Here is a 23,480-nt window from a genome sequence, read left to right as displayed (position 1 = left end):
AGTGCGGGCTATGTTAGGGAGGCGTGTTAGACAGTGCGGGCTATGTTAGGGAGGCGTGTTAGACAGTGCGGGCTATGTTAGGGAGGCGTGTTAGACAGTGCGAGTGTTTTAGACTTTAGTCAGGTTTTATAGGCGCCGGCAGATTCTAACGTGGCGCAAGTCACTGGCGACGCCAGAAATTTGTACTTACGCAGATTTCTGGACATCGCTGGTTTGTGAGACTTACGGCACGTTAGCATCTGACGGCGACCTATATGGGATGGCTCGAGTTGCGAGCTGAAACTGCGGGCGACGCCGGTTCCCTCGCTTGCGCCGCAAACTGCGATCGATATCGGATCGCGCCCCTGATGCTCACCAGCCTCTAACCATCCCAACACCAGCAAACACTCTCCTTCTGAAACACAAATACACCTGCAGCACACCTGATGCTCACCAGCCTCTAACCATCCCAACACCAGCAAACACTCTCCTTCTGAAACACAAATACACTTGCAAGCACACCTGATGCTCACCAGCCTCTAACCATCCCAACACCAGCAAACACTCTCCTTCTGAAACACAAATACACTTGCAAGCACACCTGATGCTCACCAGCCTCTAACCATCCCAACACCAGCAAACACTTTCCTTCTGAAACACAAATACACCTGCAGCACATAAACCAGCATGTTTCTATCCAGACAAGATGGACAAATAATATCTGAGGTAACAAGCATGCCTGTAGTGCTTGGTTATGGAAGTGTCCTGCCTAAATACTAACAAAGATGGCTGCTCTTTGTGGGACATAACTGATCAGATTCGTGGAAATTTACTTGTTATTTGGATGTTTTTAATTTTCATTATTCCTTCTCGATTTTCTTGTAAAATACAACAACATGTCAAAATGCAAGAGCACTATAATCACCCAACATTACAGGAACTCTTATTTGGTTATAAATGTACAATGCATAAACAGTACAGTATGTATGCCCATGTTACATTACAGCTATATGTAAATAAAAAAATGCAGCATTCCTTATAAGTATGATTTAATGCAAGAATATATATATATTAATTCATTATGAAGCAGTCCATACATACAAGCATAGGGTACAATACAGCAATACGTACATTATATAATATAGTACTACCAATTTTAGATTAGAGCACCTAATAGCAAATCTTACAATGTACTTTTTTGAAACAAATGTCTACATTGCCTTTTATAATTCTTGTTCTTTTTAAAAAGAGGCAAAGGACGTAATTGGGCAATTGGTGTAAATACCAGAAAGGATCTATAGAATGTCCTTGGTCAGACACTGTGGGTATCACTGCTACTCAAAGGATATCACTGTAAATAATAGCAAACATTATATAGTGGAAAGCATCAGGAAGCAGGTTGTGGTCATCATTTGCGATCAAACATATTACCCAGAAGCCCAGAGCTGTCTGGTCACTTTTAGAGATATTTGGTGTGTCATTAACGATCACACTATAATGCTTTTCAATTCCAGTCCTTAGGAAACACTAACGGGTCATGAAAATCTGGACTGAGTGTGACCTCAGGAATGGAATTGAAAAACACTGCTATATATAATTTTCTTTCAAGGTAAGAAAATCAGGTTACATTCTGTATTTCACCAGTGTGGTCACCAAGCTAAAGAGATCATCACCAAGTTTGCATTTATGATTTTGATTCCACAATTTTTATTGACCTTTTTTGCTATATTCTACAGGGCCATACAATTTTACACTACTGATTTGACATCCTTAACATAAACAGAATTTTAGAATAGTGAGGTCACACAGGAAGGAATTTGGGGGCATTTTTAATTTAAAGTGATGGTAAACTCTCCCCTTTTTAAAAAAATAGATCTGGAATGTTAGTGATATTTTAGATGGAGATTAATTCATCAGTTGTAATGAAGTTGAACTATAACTTGCTTTTTAATATAGTTATGAAATTCAAATTCCTGCACTCCGCAGCCCACTTCAAAAGTATTTTTTTCTGTGTGCTAACGGTTTGAATTGTTCGCCAATCAGCGCTCTAGCTACAACAAAAGTGTCATAGTGCTGATTGGAACACAATTTAAACCTTTAGCTCACAGAAAAATTGACCTTTGAAGTGGGAGGTGGAGCGCGGGGTATTTGCGCTATAACTTACTTATTAATATAGATATGAAATTCAAATATCCTGCTATACGCCCACTTCAAAAGTCAATTTTTCTTAGAGCTAATGGTTTGATTTGTTGTCCAATCAGCGCTTTCCCCATATGGCACTTTTGTTGTAGCTAGAGCACTGATTGGAGAAAAATTCAAACCTTTAGCTCACAGAAAAATTGACTTTTGAAGTGGGCGGGGAAGCACAGGGTATTTTAATTTTATATCTATGTAGCCCCTCATGTTGAACATTTTCCTGTTGAACTTTTGCACCTGTATACAGTCTGCAGGAGAAGTTGCCTAGGTAACTATTAGACTGGTTGGTCATGTGATCAATTGAAACTTAGGAGAAGAGTGTAAGACACAGAAGGAAGCAGACATGTCAGAGCAGTGAAGGAGTGTGTGAGGCCTGGCTGTGAGAGGAGCTGCATAGAGACTCCATCTTGTGTAAAGTAACAGCATTCCTCTGATCTGCTGATTTAGTGTATGCTGCCAGCTGCAGTCTGACCCTGTGAGAGAGCTGTGGAGAAGAACGCAGACAAAGTAAATTACTGGCAGACCCTGGAGTTTCCCTTCAGCCTGTGCAGATGAATCCTGTTTAGTGGTAAGGAGTATCCTCTCCCCTTGTCATACTGACAGGGCATTCTGTCCATCACAGACACTTATAAACAGCTCTTCCTGTGGATTGCAGCTTCCTATGAGCTGTAACTGTTTAAATGAATGTGGATTACCTTAAAGGGCCCCAACATTTCCGTGCACCAACTGGTACCCATTAGCCATTAGGGTGAAGCCCGAGGGTGGGTTCGCAGGTGATTTGGGAGGGTGCTGGGCCTGGTTAGAGAGAGTTGGTGTGTTAGTTAGCCACTGTATTACTTGCCTTACTTTTATTTGCCATAATCCTTTAATACATGTTCATACTGTTTTACTGTTATTACTGTGTGTGTTGTAGTTATTTATTATATTCCTGCCTGGGAAACCCATTCTTGCCCTGGATGCCCAGTCAGGTGGAGGCACTGCCACAGTCATGTACCCCAACTCCCAGGTAGCGGAGACTCAGGATCTGCCTGCAGAGCACATGGAGGTAGCTGGGGTAAAGACTCACAGGGGTAATTGTGGGCCTAAGCCAAACCCCATTACATTTGGTGGTACTGCTGAGATAAATTGGGGTACACCCAGTAAGGATTGATCAATTCCCGGCCCATGCTCCCATTTGCAACAGATTGGGCCCAGCAACAGAAGGTACCATTGAATCATGCAGTGATGATATGCCAGGTACCTCCCTATAGTGAGATAAAACATGTCACCAAGTGCGTAGAGATTGTTCTGGGAATAGAGATAGCTACCATCAGAGATATCCTGCATGATTCATACGGTCAAACTTACATGTTAGTATATTCCCATGCAGATTTTAGAGGCCGTCATAGGCCTACATGTCTATACCTTCTTGAAACATAAGGATGCCGCTTAGTGTATGCTTTCCCTGATAAGGAGGAAGGGGTTACACTGCAGCAACCCTCCAGTATAGGCCTAAGAGACTTTAATGTATCAAGTTATTCCCAGATTCTGTCCCCTTTGTCAGAGAAACCCGCCAGGATATTACCAGTTACCCTTGTAGAGACTGGGGCCATCCCCAAACGAAATGTCTACTTTTCCAGTGTGCAAGGGACAACTGCCCCTAATACCCCAGATCTAGTGGTTCCCTCATCTCTAACATCCCCAAAACAAGACGATTCCCTATTGAGAGCCACAAGTTCAGGAGAGAGTAACATATCTGAAATACTGCAAAAACTCTCAGAAGCCATAGTGATGGCTACCCATATCCACAGTTACCGTAAGCTGAAAGTGTTTTCTGGGAATCAGCCTGTTCCTGCCAGGGAGGAACCCTTTAAGGCCTGGAAGGATAATGCTGTAAAATTATTGGAAGAATGGTCTTGTACGGATAACATAAAAAAAATAATGGAGATTCTTCGTTTCCCAGCTACAAATATGATAAGGCTATTTAGGGGAGTGAATGAACAAGCTACCGCACAAGATTACCTGAAAGTTTTGCAGGATGCTTATGGAAAATCAGAGGACTCTGATGATCTATTAATCAAGTTCCTAGCTACTAAACAGAAGGAACATGAGAAAGCTTCAGACTATATCAATCGGTTACAATTGTCACTGGGAAAACTGTTTCATAATGGAGCAGTCACTGCATCTGAGTTGGATACTCGACTATCCAAACAAATTCAGAAGGGAGGCCTTAGCAATGATCCAGTCATGATCATGTTAAGAGTTAAGTTGGATGATCAAGTCTTGTCCTATTCCACACTGATCCGAAAAGCAAAAATACTGGAGAACCAAATATCCCCATCTCCTCCACAAAAAGGAAATTATTTTAAAGCCGCAGAGAAAGATGATATGGAACTCTCCATCCTTAAAAAGAAGGTAGCTGAATTAGAATTATTGTCTAAGCCATCGCCAAGAAGAACAGATTATTCTCCTACCAGGAGGCAGCATCCCAGGGAAACCACAGGAAGGTTATTCCCAGAGGAACAGTCCCCCCAGTCAGGGCATTTCAAGCGGGAGTGTCCCACTAATTCATCAGAGACAGGGGTGGAAGTGCTAACTATTGAGCTGGAGGATGTCTAAGTTACCAGTCCTTTCAGGAAAAGAGGAAAAAAAAACACACCCAGGTTATCTGTGGGGGCCAAGATTGGGCCCAAATCTCTGATACAGTTACAAATAGAAGGTATTCATGCCTCAGCCTTGTTAGATACTGGATCCCAGGTCACCATCATTAATAGAGACTTCTATGACTATCACCTAAAACATATTCCCCTAGAGCCAGCAGGAGAGTTGCAGTTGTGGGGAGTGGGATCTCAGGCCCAGCCTGTAGAGGGATGTATAAGAGTGACAATAACCATCCCACAGTTAAACACAGGAATGATCTGCCCTATGGAATTAGAAGCTCTTGTATGCCCCATGAAGAAAACAATGTGTGCCCCAATAATTTTGGGTACCAACGCAAGAATGGTGCAGGACATGTTGAAGTGGGGGATGTATCTCTAAACTGACTGATGGAAGTCAGCCCTGTTCTAGGGAAAGAGTGATACGGACTAGCCCTACAAGCTAGACCAGGGTTATGCCACTACTCTACTTTATTTGTAAGGCCTGGAGAGACTAAGACTCTACGAGCCATAGCATCTATGCACCATGAAATATCAGGAGGAACCAGGCAATACCTCATTGAGTCCTTGCCTGAGGAGGATGCAAAAAAAAGGTGGACTCTCATACCTGAGGTAAAAGACTGGCGGAATCACTGGTGTAAAGATTATCCCATATGTAGACTCTTGTATCATGGGAAAGCCAGGGCCTCAAGCACCTGGTGACCTCCCCACCCAAGTGGCCAGAGCTAAAGATTCCGAGGCACATTCTGGACTTCCTCAGAGAGAAAAGACTGGGTACTAGAATACAACAGCCTCCCAGGGTTCTTACTTACGATCAAGTCGGAGAACCCAGTTATGTACATATGCCCCAGGTACAGTCTAAAATGGTTGATTTTCTGTATGCGGTTGCGGAAATGATGAATGTTGGAACCCCTCTGTACTAGAGTAAACTGTAAGATAGTTAACATTTGTTTATAGGACTGTTAGTGCATTTATTATTATTTATATGTTTTGTTTTTTTCAATTTACCTCTTGGTGGAACCTTGCCAGTGGAAGGCAAGGATTTTACGAGTAGGAGAATGTAGCCCCTCCTCTTGAACATTTTCCTGTTGAACTTTTGCACCTGTATACAGTCTGCAGGAGAAGTTGCCTAGGTAACTATTAGACTGGTTGGTCATGTGATCAACTGAAACTTAGGAGAAGAGTGTAAGACACAGAAGGAAGCAGACATGTCAGAGCAGTGAAGGAGTGTGTGAGGCCTGGCTGTGAGGGAGCTGCAGACTTCATCTTGTGTAAAGTAACAGCATTCCTCTGATCTGCTGATTTAGTGTATGCTGCCAGCTGCAGTCTGACCCTGTGAGAGAGCTGTGGAGAAGAATCCAGACAAAGTAAATGACTGGCAGACCCTGGAGTTTCCCTTCAGCCTGTCCAGATGAATCCTGTTTAGTGGTAAGGAGTATCCTCTCCCCTTGTCATACTGACAGGGCATTCTGTCCATCACAGACACTTATAAACAGCTCTTCATGTGGACTGCAGCTTCCTATGAGCTGTAACTGTTTAAATGCATCTGAATTACCTTAAAGGGCACCAACATTTCTGTGCACCAACTGGTACCCATCAGCCATTAGGGTGAAGCCTGAGGGTGGGTTCGCAGGTGATTTGGGAGGGTGCTGGGCCTGGTTAAAGAGAGTTGGTGTGTTAGTTAGCCACTGTATTACTTGCCTTACTTTTATTTGCCATAATCCTTTAATACATGTTCATACTGTTTTACTGTTATTACTGTGTGTGTTGTAGTTATTTATTATATTCCTGCCTGGGAAACCCATTCTTGCCCTGGATGCCCAGTCAGGTGGAGGCACTGCCACAGTCATGTACCCCAACTCCCAGGTAGCGGAGACTCAGGATCTGCCTGCAGAGCACATGGAGGTAGCTGGGGTAAAGACTCACAGGGGTAATTGTGGGCCTAAGCCAAACCCCATTACATTTGGTGGTACTGCTGAGATAAATTGGGGTACACCCAGTAAGGATTGATCAATTCCCGGCCCATGCTCCCATTTGCAACAGATTGGGCCCAGCAACAGAAGGTACCATTGAATCATGCAGTGATGATATGCCAGGTACCTCCCTATAGTGAGATAAAACATGTCACCAAGTGCGTAGAGATTGTTCTGGGAATAGAGATAGCTACCATCAGAGATATCCTGCATGATTCATACGGTCAAACTTACATGTTAGTATATTCCCATGCAGATTTTAGAGGCCGTCATAGGCCTACATGTCTATACCTTCTTGAAACATAAGGATGCCGCTTAGTGTATGCTTTCCCTGATAAGGAGGAAGGGGTTACACTGCAGCAACCCTCCAGTATAGGCCTAAGAGACTTTAATGTATCAAGTTATTCCCAGATTCTGTCCCCTTTGTCAGAGAAACCCGCCAGGATATTACCAGTTACCCTTGTAGAGACTGGGGCCATCCCCAAACGAAATGTCTACTTTTCCAGTGTGCAAGGGACAACTGCCCCTAATACCCCAGATCTAGTGGTTCCCTCATCTCTAACATCCCCAAAACAAGACGATTCCCTATTGAGAGCCACAAGTTCAGGAGAGAGTAACATATCTGAAATACTGCAAAAACTCTCAGAAGCCATAGTGATGGCTACCCATATCCACAGTTACCGTAAGCTGAAAGTGTTTTCTGGGAATCAGCCTGTTCCTGCCAGGGAGGAACCCTTTAAGGCCTGGAAGGATAATGCTGTAAAATTATTGGAAGAATGGTCTTGTACGGATAACATAAAAAAAATAATGGAGATTCTTCGTTTCCCAGCTACAAATATGATAAGGCTATTTAGGGGAGTGAATGAACAAGCTACCGCACAAGATTACCTGAAAGTTTTGCAGGATGCTTATGGAAAATCAGAGGACTCTGATGATCTATTAATCAAGTTCCTAGCTACTAAACAGAAGGAACATGAGAAAGCTTCAGACTATATCAATCGGTTACAATTGTCACTGGGAAAACTGTTTCATAATGGAGCAGTCACTGCATCTGAGTTGGATACTCTACTATCCAAACAAATTCAGAAGGGAGGCCTTAGCAATGATCCAGTCATGATCATGTTAAGAGTTAAGTTGGATGATCAAGTCTTGTCCTATTCCACACTGATCCGAAAAGCAAAAATACTGGAGAACCAAATATCCCCATCTCCTCCACAAAAAGGAAATTATTTTAAAGCCGCAGAGAAAGATGATATGGAACTCTCCATCCTTAAAAAGAAGGTAGCTGAATTAGAATTATTGTCTAAGCCATCGCCAAGAAGAACAGATTATTCTCCTACCAGGAGGCAGCATCCCAGGGAAACCACAGGAAGGTTATTCCCAGAGGAACAGTCCCCCCAGTCAGGGCATTTCAAGCGGGAGTGTCCCACTAATTCATCAGAGACAGGGGTGGAAGTGCTAACTATTGAGCTGAAGGATGTCTAAGTTACCAGTCCTTTCAGGAAAAGAGGAAAAAAAAACACAACCATGTTATCTGTGGGGGCCAAGATTGGGCCCAAATCTCTGATACAGTTACAAATAGAAGGTATTCATGCCTCAGCCTTGTTAGATACTGGATCCCAGGTCACCATCATTAATAGAGACTTCTATGACTATCACCTAAAACATATTCCCCTAGAGCCAGCAGGAGAGTTGCAGTTGTGGGGAGTGGGATCTCAGGCCCAGCCTGTAGAGGGATGTATAAGAGTGACAATAACCATCCCACAGTTAAACACAGGAATGATCTGCCCTATGGAATTAGAAGCTCTTGTATGCCCCATGAAGAAAACAATGTGTGCCCCAATAATTTTGGGTACCAACGCAAGAATGGTGCAGGACATGTTGAAGTGGGGTATGTATCTCTAAACTGACTGATGGAAGTCAGCCCTGTTCTAGGGAAAGAGTGATACGGACTAGCCCTACAAGCTAGACCAGGGTTATGCCACTACTCTACTTTATTTGTAAGGCCTGGAGAGACTAAGACTCTACGAGCCATAGCATCTATGCACCATGAAATATCAGGAGGAACCAGGCAATACCTCATTGAGTCCTTGCCTGAGGAGGATGCAAAAAAAAGGTGGACTCTCATACCTGAGGTAAAAGACTGGCGGAATCACTGGTGTAAAGATTATCCCATATGTAGACTCTTGTATCATGGGAAAGCCAGGGCCTCAAGCACCTGGTGACCTCCCCACCCAAGTGGCCAGAGCTAAAGATTCCGAGGCACATTCTGGACTTCCTCAGAGAGAAAAGACTGGGTACTAGAATACAACAGCCTCCCAGGGTTCTTACTTACGATCAAGTTGGAGAACCCAGTTATGTACATATGCCCCAGGTACAATCTAAAATGGTTGATTTTCTGTATGCGGTTGCGGAAATGATGAATGTTGGAACCCCTCTGTACTAGAGTAAACTGTAAGATAGTTAACATTTGTTTATAGGACTGTTAGTGCATTTATTATTATTTATATGTTTTGTTTTTTTCAATTTACCTCTTGGTGGAACCTTGCCAGTGGAAGGCAAGGATTTTACGAGTAGGAGAATGTAGCCCCTCCTCTTGAACATTTTCCTGTTGAACTTTTGCACCTGTATACAGTCTGCAGGAGAAGTTGCCTAGGTAACTATTAGACTGGTTGGTCATGTGATCAACTGAAACTTAGGAGAAGAGTGTAAGACACAGAAGGAAGCAGACATGTCAGAGCAGTGAAGGAGTGTGTGAGGCCTGGCTGTGAGGGAGCTGCAGACTTAATCTTGTGTAAAGTAACAGCATTCCTCTGATCTGCTGATTTAGTGTATGCTGCCAGCTGCAGTCTGACCCTGTGAGAGAGCTGTGGAGAAGAATCCAGACAAAGTAAATGACTGGCAGACCCTGGAGTTTCCCTTCAGCCTGTGCAGATGAATCCTGTTTAGTGGTAAGGAGTATCCTCTCCCCTTGTCATACTGACAGGGCATTCTGTCCATCACAGACACTTATAAACAGCTCTTCCTGTGGATTGCAGCTTCCTATGAGCTGTAACTGTTTAAATGCATCTGAATTACCTTAAAGGGCACCAACATTTCTGTGCACCAACTGGTACCCATCAGCCATTAGGGTGAAGTCTGAGGGTGGGTTTGCAGGTGGTTTGGGAGGGTGCTGGGCCTGGTTAGAGATATTTGGTGTGTTAGTTAGCCACTGTATTACTTGCCTTACTTTTATTTGCCATAATCCTTTAATACATGTTCATACTGTTTTACTGTTATTACTGTGTGTGTTGTAATTATTTATTATGTTTCTGCCTGGGAAACCCATTCTTGCCCTGGATGCCCAGTCAGGTGGAGGCACTGCCACAGTCATGTACCCCAACTCCCAGGTAGCGAAGACTCAGGATCGGCCTGCAGAGCACATGGAGGTAGCTGGGGTAAAGACTCACAGGGGTAATTGTGGGCCTAGACCAAACCCCGTTACATCTATATGAAGAAGTAAGTTATAGAGCATCTTCATTACAACTGATGAATAAAACTCCATCTAAAATATCACTAACATTCCGGATCTGTTTTTATAAAGGAGGAGAATTTACCTTCACTATATAGGTGGAAACTCTAATTTTCTAATGAATGGTGTGTTCCCATAAGTTGTTAGGGAGACATTTTTTTCAACTGATAGTGCCTAGACTCATAGTCCAGACAAACTGTATGTATAAGACATATATTTTTTTCTGCAGGTAAGAGAAGTGGAACTTGGCAGGAATTTTAACGAAAAAATGGGAGATATTAGAGGTTACTCAATGTGGGTCAAAACAAGTAATTGTCATAGACAAAGTTACTAAGGGGTAATATAAATGACAGTGGAAGTTACAAGACGTTTCTGACCATCAGATGGTTACAGAGGAAATTAAATCAGTGAAAGAAACTGGTATGTTATAAATCTCTCTGGAGGAGTCTTGTTCTATTACTTACATTGAACATCCAACACATACTGTGTCTGCTTCTTCTGTCCTTTTAAAGCTGGGTGTGATGCTTCACAGGTTACTATCTCACCATTGTCCTTCCGGTCCACAGTGAAGCGTATGCTGTTTGTAATACTGAAGGTTTTTATGTTCTCCTGTTTGCTGGCGATACCTGCAGAGAAACAGACGTGTCAACCACCTTAAAACCAAATACACTTGTTACAATGCAGCGAGATATAACTTTTTTACACAAGAACTAAGAACTATTTAGAGATGAGAGGAACTAAGACATCAAGGGCCAGATTACAAGTGGAGCGCTATGATTAGCGCGGGGAGCGTAAATGCAATGTTCCTTATTACAAGTGAGGCGCTGTTTAAATTACCGTGATTTTGTTTGTGCAAAATCGCGGTAATTTACGTTCCCCATATTTTCTAGGCATTAAGTGGTAATAACACGTATTACAAGTTGAAAGTATATGCGACAGCTCAAACTTTGGTCGGAGGACACAGTTGCACTAAACTAGTCTATTAACCCCTAAACCCCCACACACCCCTTTGCAAAGTAACCCACTACACTATTAACCCCTAAACCACCACACCCCCATTGCAAAGTAACCCACTACACTATAAACCCCTAAACCACCACTCCCCCACAACCTAACAAAAACTTTACATTACTCAAAAAAAAAACTACCATTACATTACTTAAAAATAAAAAATACCATTAAAAAACAACAACAACTACAAAAACTATCATTACAAAAAATAAACAAATTATCAAAAATAAACAGTTATGCCTATTCTATAAATGTTTTGTGTCTCTAGCAACCCCTTAGCTAACAAGGGCAAAAGTATGTCAATGCAAACAGGCCAATAAAAGTATAACTTTTAACTTACTATGGGCACATAATGTGATAGCATATCTGTAAGCTTTAAGGAGAAAATGTATCAAGATTGGAGTCAGACAAATTGTCAATTTTTTTCAGTGGCAAAACTGAACATTGAACAAACAAATATCACAAGAGCAGGGCCTGTCAATCATCCTACAGAGGCGGGTGTTGGGGTGATTTATTGCACCATCTCTGTTATGACAGAAAGGCAAAAGAAGCAGTTTCTGCGTTTCAAATTTGTGGGTGGAGGCTCACTCATGTGAGCATGCACTGCAAAGCTTCAAAACCTGTGAATGCAGCTTTTTTTTTTTCTAATTCTTTAGGTTATGGGAACTATAAAAATATACATAGAACTGGCATTGAGGGACAGATCTAGCAGATAATGCAGTCTCACTGTACCTTTGTATGTTTATACAGGAAATGGAGCCCTGATAGATATACTGTAGTATAAAAGTCAATATATATGCATTGACAAGGATATGGTTGGTATTCCCTGTCGAATTTACAGAGATGAGGCAAACTCTGTGCTCTATATATATATATATATATATATATATATATATATATATATATATATATGGCTGGGTTTCCCTCTGATGTTTACATACATGAAGCAAGCACTGTATTCTGTGTATATAGTAGAGCTGGGTTTCCCTGTCAGATGTACAGAGATGAGGCAAGGGGGCCGATTTATCAAAGTCTGGCGGACATGATCCGCTACCAGACATCGCTGAATGCCGACAGCAAACGCTGTGGGCATTTAACATTGCACAAGCAGTTCTGGTGAACTGATTGTGCAATGCCGCCCCCTGCAGATTCACGGCCAATCGGCCCCTAGCAGGGGGTGTCAATCAACCCGATCGTACACAATCGGGCGGATTGATGTCCCCAGCCTCAGAGAAGGTGTATGAGTTAAGGAGGATCGGTTTTAAGACAGCTGCTTCTTAACTCCTGTTTCCGGCGAGCCTAAAGTCTCATGCGGAAACAGGGGTATTTGGCCCCATTCAGACAATGATTAATCGGCCCCTAACACTTGCTACTGTGTATATAGGGCAGTGACCCCTGGCAGATTTAAACAAATAAAGTAGGCCCTGTCTACAGTGTATGCAGAGCAGGAAGTCCTCAACAGATATAGAACATACTGTGTACTGCAGAACATGAAGACAGGGGAGGAAATTGCAAGACATTCAGAAGTGAAGCAGTTAGACACTAACACTGCAACATTTCTGTTCAGCGGCTGCAAGATTCTCAAAAATGTTAAAAAAAATCTCACAAACCTCACACATCAGTCCTAACTAAAATCTCTAAAAATGGCTGAACGTAGAAGTCTCTGTGAGTTTGTGTCCAATAGAAAGTAATGCATCTCTCTAGAATGAAGTATTGTGCAGAGGATTTAACGATCATGGGAGTCTCTTTTTAAGCATATACAAATCAAACTGAAATGTTTTCAGTGCATTTTAACAATTTATATTTGCTGCTAGTTTTGTATACATAACTTTTTCTACTTTTAATTAGTTTAGTTTAGTTTTTTAACTGCCCTAGCACACAACAAAATAGACAGAGACCTGATAGGGTATGATAGTTTCCTGTATTTTTATCATGGCAACATTTCATTCTTTGTGTGTTATTAGTTTAAGCAGACTGTGATTGTCTATTGTTGTGACTTAGATGATGATCAGATCACATTTTCTGACCAATTTGTGCAGAAATCCATATCATTCCAAAGGGTTCACATACTTTTTCTTGCAACTGTATGTATAGATCTATATTTTACCAAAAAAAACACCAGATATATATAGAAAAATGTATTTACAAATAAATAGAACATATTCTTCTATGTGAAGAACATTGGAATATGAAATATTCATGTCAGGTTAGCACACTTTGGTTAAACGCTATCGTGTTTGCACGTGAGTAAGGTTTTAGTTTTTTTCCCCACTATTCAAGCTTCATTGAAGTCTATCAGGGAATATGTTAACAAAGTTACGACATTCTATTTTTTTTTTACTTTCAACTTGTAATACGCGCGCTACCCAACATGCGCAAAAAGCTTACTTCTAGCGCAGTTCAAGCAAGAGCGATAAATATTGCTCCACTCGTAATCTAGCCCTGAATAGATTTTGCAAATCAACAGGTGCACTCCTCTTGAAAAACTTGCTGGAATCTATGTTCCTGGTCTCCTTAGTAGTGGCCAATTAGGGACAAGTATAAATGAACTTGTGATCTGAGCTAACCAGTCACTGTAGGCCCAAGTACATTTTCCCATGTCTACAGCCTCTCTGAGAGAAAGTAGAACAAACGCACTTTTCAGAGGAAATTCCCAGCAAAATCAGGCAAAACAAATAATGAAAGTATAAGCAATGTGGTTTTATATTACTTAATTAAACATTTTATGCAGAGACTAAATAACTTGAAATCCCTTTAACTCTCAGGAACATTTCCTGATTTGATAAATCCTATATTAGGCTAGCCCATAATAACCAGCTGTTTATTAGTATGCATTCTTCTCTTTAGCCTTGCAAAAACTGCTGTGAAGCATTTCTCAAACAGCTTTCTCAGGGGAGTTATTTATTATAGTAGTGATGCTCTGTGCTCATAAATACAAGGATTTATTAAGGAGAGAGCGCACATTGCCCTCCATCCTCACCACTCTTCCACCTTACGCCCCAGCCTTTCCTAAGTCGTCACCATGTTTAATTAGCCAGGAAAGAGAATGGTACAAGCTGTTTGATAAACTTGTTTATGAAACTGTATTTCATCCCTGCAGCTACAAGTGATTAAGTCATAATTCAGACCTCACTGTAATATGCATGTCCCAACAATTTCTAGGAGTATAGCGGTCAGCAGCATTGCCTTCCTCCCTCTGATATGGTACTATACAAGATCATTGTGTGCTGATAATCTGCAGACTGGACGGTTTGTATCCATCTGCCACCGCTATCTCTCTGCTGTTATCTTTCTTCCCAATCTACACACTCTCTATATATCTCCCTGTTTATAGCAGCTTTCGGCACCTCTCCACACATAGCTGCCATCTTCTTATCTTCTGTAATTTTGTATCTTTCTGTCTTTATCTCACAGCAGTTTCATTCACCCTGCAGACATGATGAGTCCAGGAAGAATTCTTATCATCGCCAGAGACCTAATAGATTCTAGACAGATTCTCAACACCACTATACTGTGAGCAAAGAGAAACAGCCGTTCACTCCCAGTATGGCATATTCACCTAAACACACTACCCCAAGATATCACGTGGTACAGCATAGACCACTAAACAGCATGTATACATGCAACTTCTCAGTACAATTTATACAGGCATACATAGGGGCCGATTTATCATTTGTTTGGCGGACATGATTCGCTGTAGCGATCATGTCTGCCAGACATCGATAAATGCAGACAGCTTACGCTATCGGCATTTATCATTGCACAAGCAGTTCTGGTGAACTGCTTGTGCAATGCCGCCCCCTGAAGATTTCAGGGGGTGTCAATCAACCCGACCGTATGCGATCGGGCGGATTAATGTCTGCAGTCTCAGAGGCAGTGGATGAGTTAAGGCTTGCGCGGAAACAGGGGTATTTGGCCCCATTCGGGCCATGATAAATCGTCCCCATAGACTTATAGATTGTTACACATTGAGAGACAATACCCCAGTGCTGTATACTCCAATGTACACATTACAATATATTGCCACTTTTATTATCATTATCATTACGGTTTTTATTAATACTGTTAGATACACCAGGGCACAATATTCATTAGTTCAGCTACTCATGTGACATCACTGTGCTAAGATCCCAGGATCTGATCTGACGAGCTAGTAGCAGAATGACTCTAGTTATGTGTACAAGGAGAGGTAACCCTCTTCTCACTGCTCTGTATTTCTATAATGAGTATGTGTAGCAGCAAATGTCTGCCTGCTCTTTGCAATTTCATAAGTAGCACAAATCTTTAGCCACTCTATGTAGCTATTCAGAATCTATTTCTCTATCACAGAGCTGCTCCAGGTTTCCAACCACATTCATAGCAGGTAACTATGCAAACTTCTTCACAGCTTGCGGCCTTTGTTGCTGTCTATCTTTATACATAAAAAACACTTTCAGTATTACATTGATATTTGAATGAAACAAATTTATGTGGGAACCACACAAAGTTTCAGGGAACACATTGGGCATAAGTAGTGTATTTTACAGAAAAATTCCCATCATGCCTTTAGATTACCCCGAAATGGACTCAGACAGCTCCTAGAGACATCTTTCTTTATAGCCAGCAAGATGGCTTCACCATAGCGAAACAGACATGAAAATATTTTACAAACATTTATATAAACCATTTTGTAAATGTGTTGCAGTTAAAGGGACAGTCTAGGCCAAAATAAACTTTCATGATTCAGATAGAGCATGTAATTTTAAACAATTTTCCAATTTACTTTTATCACCAATTTTGCTTTGTTCTCTTGGTATTCTTAGTTGAAAGCTTAACCTAGGAGGTTCATATGCTAATTTCTTAGACCTTGAAGGCCACCTCTTTTCAGAATGCATTTTAACCGTTTTTCACCACTAGAGGGTGTTAGTTCACGTATTTCATATAGATAACACTGTGCTTGTGCACGTGAAGTTATCTGGGAGCAGGCACTGATTGGCTAAACTGCAAGTCTGTCAAAAGAACTGAAATAAAGGGGCAGTTTGCAGAGGCTTAGATACAAGATAATCAGAGGTTAAAAGTATATTATTATAACTGTGTTGGTTATGCAAAACTGGGGAATGGGTAATAAAGGGATTATCTATCTTTTAAAACAATAAAAATTCTGGTGTAGACTGTCCCTTTAAACAAGCGGTTTTCCTGTGTTGTTAGCAGTTTGAGTTTGACGTGCAAGAAGATTATGTGTTGGGTACTTCATACAACTACAGATGATAATGGCAGAATCGCTTACTAACGCATTTTGTACATGATCTCGTTTTTACAATAAAGCTCCTCAGCAACCTCACATGCAACTCTGAATCTAGGCCAATGTATCAAATGAATGTTTTTAGATTTTGTTCACTAAGTTGTTATACATCTGGGGCGCAATCCGATAAACGGCGTAGTTTGCGGCGCAAGCGAGGGAACCCGCGTCGCCCGCAGTTTCAGCTCGCAACTCGAGCTATCACATATACGGCGCCGTCAGATGCTAAAGTGCCGTAAGTCGGATAAACCAGCGATGTCCAGAAATCTGCGCAAGTACAAATTTCTGGCGTCGCCAGTGACTTACGGCACGTTAGAAACTGCCGGCGCCTACAAAACCTGACTAAAGTCTAAATAACCCGCACTGTCTAACACGCCTCCCTCCCTAACATAGCCCGACACGTCAAACCCTCTATCCGCTATCCCCCCTCACTATCCTAACAATAAAAAATGTATTAACCCCTAAACCGCCGCTACCTAATAAAGTTATTAACCCCTAAACCGCCACCATCTATATTAAATCTATAACCCCCTAAAGTGAGCCCCTAACACCGCCGCCATCTACCTTACCTACCCCCTAAAGTGAGCCCCTACCCCGCCGCTATCTATTTTAAAATTATTAACCCCTAATCTAATCCCCCTACCCCGCCGCCATCTATATTAAATTATTTAACCCCTAAAATACTAAACTATCCCTACCACTAAACCTAAGTCTAACCCTACAAATAGCCCTGAAAAGGGCTTTTTGCGTGGCATTGCCCCAAAGTAACAGCTCTTTTGCCAGCCCTTAAAAGGGCTTTTTGCGGGCATGCCCCAAAGAATTCAGCTCTTTTGCCAGCCCTTAAAAGGGCTTTTGGCGGGGCTTTGTCACAAAGTAAACTGCTCTTTTGCCTACAATCTACATCCCCCTACACCGCGGCCACCTATAATAAATGTATTAACCCCTAATCTAATCCCCCTACACCGCCACCAGCTATATTAACTATATTAACCCTAATTATATTAGGGTTAATATAGTTAATATAGTTATTATATTATATATATATTAACCCTAATTATATTAGGGTTAATATAGTTAATATCGTTATTATATTATATATATATATATATATATTAAGTATAATAACCCTATCTAACTCTAACATCCTAACTAAACTCTTATTAAAATAAATCTAATATTAATATTATTAATTAAAATATTCCTATTTAAATCTCAATACTTACCTATAAAATAAACCCTAAGATAGCTACAATATAATTAATAATTACATTGTAGCTATGTTAGGGTTTATATTTATTTTACAGGTAAATTGTTAATTATTTTAACTAGGTATAATAGCTATTAAATAGTTATTAACTATTTAATAGCTACCTAGTTAAAATAATTACCCAATTACCTGTAAAATAAATCCTAACCTAAGTTACAAATACACCTACACTATCAATAAATTAAATAAACTAAAAATATCTATCTAAAAATACAATTAAATAAACTAAACTAAATTACAAAAAAAACCAAACACTAAATTACAAAAAATAAAAAAAAGATTACAAGATTTTTAAGCTAATTACACCTATTCTAAGCCCCCTAATAAAATAATAAAGCCCCCCAAAATAAAAAAAACTCCCTACCCTATTCTAAATTAAAAAAAGTTCAAAGCTCTTTTACCTTACCAGCCCTTAAAAGGGCCTTTTGTGGAGACATGCCCCAAAGAAAACTGCTCTTTTGCCTGAAAAAAAAAAACACAATACCACCCCCCAACATTACAACCCACCACCCACATACCCCTAATCTAACCCAAACCCCCCTTAAATAAACCTAACACTACCCCCCTGAAGATCTCCCTACCTTGTCTTCACCACACCGGGCCGAACTCCTCATCTGATCCGGGCGATGTCTTTATCCAAGCTGCAGCAAAGTCTTCTTCTATCCGGCAGCATCTTCCATCAAGCGGCATCTTCAATCTTCAATCGTCGCTCCTCCGACGCGGAGCATCCATCCCGGCCGACGACTGAACGACGAATGAGGTACCTTTAAATGACGTCATCCAAGATGGCGTCCGTCGAATTCCGATTGGCTGATAGGATTCTATCAGCCAATCGGAATTAAGGTAGAAAAATCTGATTGGCTGATTGAATCAGCCAATCAGATTTAAGTTCAATCTGATTGGCTGATTGGTTCAGCCAATCGGATTGAACTTGAATCTGATTGGCTGATTGAATCAGCCAATCAGATTTTTCTACCTTAATTCCGATTGGCTGATAGAATCCTATCAGCCAATCGGAATTCGACGGACGCCATCTTGGATGACGTCATTTAAAGGTACCTCATTCGTCGTTCAGGCGTCGGCCGGGATGGATGCTCCGCGTCGGAGGAGCGACGATTGAAGATGCCGCTTGATGGAAGATGCTGCCGGATAGAAGAAGACTTTGCTGCCGCTTGGATAAAGACATCGCCCGGATCGGATGAGGAGTTCGGCCCGGTGTGGTGAAGACAAGGTAGGGAGATCTTCAGGGGGGTAGTGTTAGGTTTATTTAAGGGGGGTTTGGGTTAGATTAGGGGTATGTGGGTGGTGGGTTGTAATGTTGGGGGGTGGTATTGTGTTTTTTTCAGGCAAAAGAGCAGTTTTCTTTGGGGCATGCCCCCACAAAAGGCCCTTTTAAGGGCTGGTAAGGTAAAAGAGCTTTGAACTTTTTTTAATTTAGAATAGGGTAGGGAATTTTTTTTTATTTTGGGGGGCTTTATTATTTTATTAGGGGGCTTAGAATAGGTGTAATTAGCTTAAAAATATTGTACATTTTTTTTATTTTTTGTAATTTAGTGTTTTTTTTTTTGTAGTTTAGTTTAATTGTATTTTTAGATAGATATTTGTAGTTTATTTAATTTATTGATAGTGTAGGTGTATTTGTAACTTAGGTTAGGATTTATTTTACAGGTAATTGGGTAATTATTTTAACTAGGTAGCTATTAAATAGGTAATAACTATTTAATAGCTATTATACCTAGTTAAAATAATTAACAATTTACCTGTAAAATAAATATAAACCCTAACATAGCTACAATGTAATTATTAATTATATTGTGGCTATCTTAGGGTTTATTTTATAGGTAAGTATTTAGATTTAAATAGGAATATTTTAGTTTATAATATAAATTAGATTTATTTAATAAGAATTTAGTTAGGGGTGTTAGGGTTAGATAGAGTTAATATAAATACTATAGTAACTATATTAACTATATTAACCCTAATATAATTAGGGTTAATATAGTTAATATATATAATGTAATAACTATATTAACTATAATATACTTAGGGTTAATATAGATAATATAGCTGGCGGCGGGGTAGGTAGATTAAATTAGGGGTTAATAATTTTAATATAGATGGCGGCGGTGTAAGGGGCATATATTAGGGGTTAATACCATTAATATAGGTGCGGCGGTGTAGGGAGGGCAGGTTATAGGGCAAAAGAGTTGTTAACTTTGGGGCAAAGCCCCGCAAAAGGCCCTTTTAAGGGCTGGTAATAGAGTTTATTACTTTATGGATATTAGATTAGGGGTTAATAATATTAATATAGCTGGCGGCGGTGTAAGGGGTCAGATTAGGGGATAGATCAGGTAGATGGCGGCGGTTTAAGGGGCTCACAGTAGGGGGTTAGTTTATGTAGATGGCGGCGGTTTAGAGGTTAAATACTTTATTAGGGATTGCGGCGGGGGATCGCGGTTAACAGTTAGATAGACATTGCGCATGCGTTAGGTGTTAGGTTTATTTAGCAGCTAGTTTAGATAGTTACGGGGCTCCAATAGTCAGCGTAAGGCTTCTTACGGCTGCTTTTTGTGGCAAGGTGAAAATGGAGTAAGATTTCTCCATTTTCGCCACGTAAGTCCTTACGCTGTATATTGGATACCAAACTGCGCGGGTTTGGTATACCTGCCTATGGCCCAAAAAACTACGGGCGACGGCAGAAATATACGCGCGTAACTTCTAGGTTATGCCGTATATAGGATACCAAACCCGCGCAAATATTGGCGTCGCCAGCTTTTGCGGGCGACGATTTTTATCGGATCGACCCCCTAAAGTATAGTTGTATTTGTTTTTATAGATATATTTAATTGTGCATTTCTTTATTATCCTGCTTAATTTGTACAAACCAAAAAACTGGCCTAACTTAAAGACGCTGTATTAGGAATAAAAAAAAAATCCTAGGGCCCTGATGACAGTTAAGTATGCACTCTACCAACAAAAGTTTAGTATGCACTACATTAGCAATAGTTCATTATACGATCTACTGGCAATAGTTTAGTATGCACCCGCCCAAAAAATAGCTCAGTATACACTCATCTAACAATATCTTAGTATACACTCATCTAACAATAGCTCAGTATGCACTCATCTAACAATAGCTCAGTATGCACTCATCTAACAATAGCTCAGTATGCACTCATCTAACAATAGCTCAGTATACACTCATCTAACAATAGCTCAGTATGCACTCATCTAACAATAGCTCAGTATACATTCATCTAACAGTAGCTCAATATACACTCATCTATCAAAGCCACTGTATACACTCATCTAACAATAGCTTAGTATACATTCATCTAACAATAGCTCAGTATACACTCATCTAACAATAGCTCAGTATACATTCATCTAACAATAGCTCAGTATACACTCATCTAACAATAGCTCAGTATACACTCATCTAACAATAGCTCAGTATACATTCATCTAACAATAGCTCAGTATACACTCATCTAACAATAGCTCAGTATACACTCATCTAACAATAGCTCAGTATACACTCATCTAACAATAGCTCAGTATACACTCATCTAACAATAGCTCAGTATACACTCATCTAACAATAGCTCAGTATACACTCATCTAACAATAGCTCAGTATACACTCATCTAACAATAGCTCAGTATACACTCATCTAACAATAGCTCAGTATACACTCATCTAACAATAATTCTGTATATAATCCAATATCACTGTAATTTTAATTTGAAAAGTTTCTGGGCCACCTATTTGTCCATTACCTAAAGATTTGGAGATACAAAAAGAAGGCAAAAATATATTTTTTCATGTTAAGTAGTCCAAAGGGACACACTCCAAGTACAGTGAATACCTAAACATCAGGTATGAGAATACTCTGATATGCAATTTAAGGACCAATCATCTCACAGGATTTTATTTTGACATGGAAATGCTTTTAACCCCTTATTTTTCCAAATGTTACAAACCATTGTATCTAAATTAGGTCTATGTTAATGTTTATGGTTAATGGGGCATGGAAGTCACAATGAAACTTTCTTACTTCAGACAGAACATAGTTTTAAAAGACTCCGTATGCTCTCATGGAAAGGAAATATATAGTACATTTCAACAAAGAACACCAAGAGAATTAAGTAATTGTGATCAAAGAAGTAAAATGGAAATTCTGTCTTTTAAACATTGTACACTCTGACTCATGAAAATGTAATTCTGACTACCATTATGTGAAACCGTCTAAAAGGACAGTAATAAAGAACAAGGCTAGTGAGAAAATGATGCATATATTATTTTAATTAGCATTAAACTTACTTCACAGGAGAATAATAGAGAAGAACGGCAGTAGCCCAGCATCTGGCTGTTTATCTCCCATATTCACAGGATTTCCTTTGTGCAGGACCCCACTAAAATCTCATACTTGTTTATTATGAAGTTCTATAGCAGGATGAGGTAATTACTTCATTATATGCAGTGTGTCCATACCCTTCAGAGAGCTTCTGAGGTGCTTTAAGCTAAGGTAGTCCTTAGCAATACCATGAGCAGCTACAGGACTTTTTCTTGCAACATATGCTGCTGGAGAGAGTTGCTCACTATACTTTTTGATAGTAAGAGCTAAATTCCAGGTGGGCATTTATACCCCCCTTCTGGACACCCATGGCAGTAAGGATAAACGTTGTATCTTTTTCACAGTCTGAATACTACATATTCTGGTATTACTACGCTTGAGGATTAATTTCTGACATATAATAAAAATGTGTAAATCTGGAAGCTTGGTGGACTTCATGTTATTGTCTGTGGTATGTCTAGACCCCAGGGTGCTTAAGTGTTAACCCAAAAATGGTATCCGGATCTCCTGTGATTTGGGGTTTTAATCCCTTTAGTTTTGTTCACTTATTGTAACCTCTCTAACAATCTACAGAACACACAACTGTGTCAATTTGCGAGTGCTCTATGTATTCTTCAGGTTCTGTACAAAAATGATATTCCCAAAAAGGATGTCTCCCTAATTTAGTGAACTAGCTCACAACACAAAGGGCTAGATTACAAGTGGTGCAGTATTTTTTTTTTTAATGCAATCGCAAAAACTCCCCTAGAGTTAAGCTTTTTGTGCAAGTCGGGTTGCATTCATATTACACTTATTATTTTGTGCTAGCATTAACCCGAAAAGCGTGAAAACCTAACTTCGATTTCTGCGTGCGCTAGGGTGGCCATATTGTCGCTTTAAAACCGGACACATGTGAAAAATACATATGTTCTTATTATGGAACATTATTCAAAACATTTCTTTAAACAGCCCGACATATGTATTTTTCATAACTGTCCTGTTTTAAAGCGGCAACATGGTCACCCTAGCATGTGCGTATATGTATTCCCCAATAGAAATCAATGGAGAGAAAAAAAACATAACCCAACATAGCATATTCGCATTAAGAAATGTGAAAGATTTACAGTAAATACATAGTTAAAATATTTATTAAATATGAATATTGCAATAAATATGTATGTGTTTCAATGTTAAAGCCCGTTGCCTGCCTTTTTTTCTAACATCTAAGAACTCCTATCTTTGAGCCATTATAACTTTTTTGTGCAATATTTTAAAAAATATTTTTTAGTGTAA

General features: G+C 40.1%; 1 protein-coding gene across 1 annotated transcript in view; it reads right to left on the bottom strand.

The window, feature by feature from the left end:
• CADM4 (cell adhesion molecule 4) overlaps positions 1–23,480 on the bottom strand; it is a 512,369-nt gene that overhangs the window by 28,631 nt on the left and 460,258 nt on the right. Inside the window, exon 5 of the mRNA XM_053691199.1 lies at positions 10,760–10,921. Within this exon, the coding sequence (XP_053547174.1) occupies positions 10,760–10,921 (162 nt within the window). The remainder of the gene's footprint in view (positions 1–10,759; positions 10,922–23,480) is intronic.

This window comes from Bombina bombina, chromosome 8, assembly GCF_027579735.1.
Source record: "Bombina bombina isolate aBomBom1 chromosome 8, aBomBom1.pri, whole genome shotgun sequence".
In the NCBI taxonomy this organism is placed as follows: Eukaryota; Metazoa; Chordata; class Amphibia; order Anura; family Bombinatoridae; genus Bombina; species Bombina bombina.
This window is presented reverse-complemented; position numbering and strand designations above follow the sequence as displayed.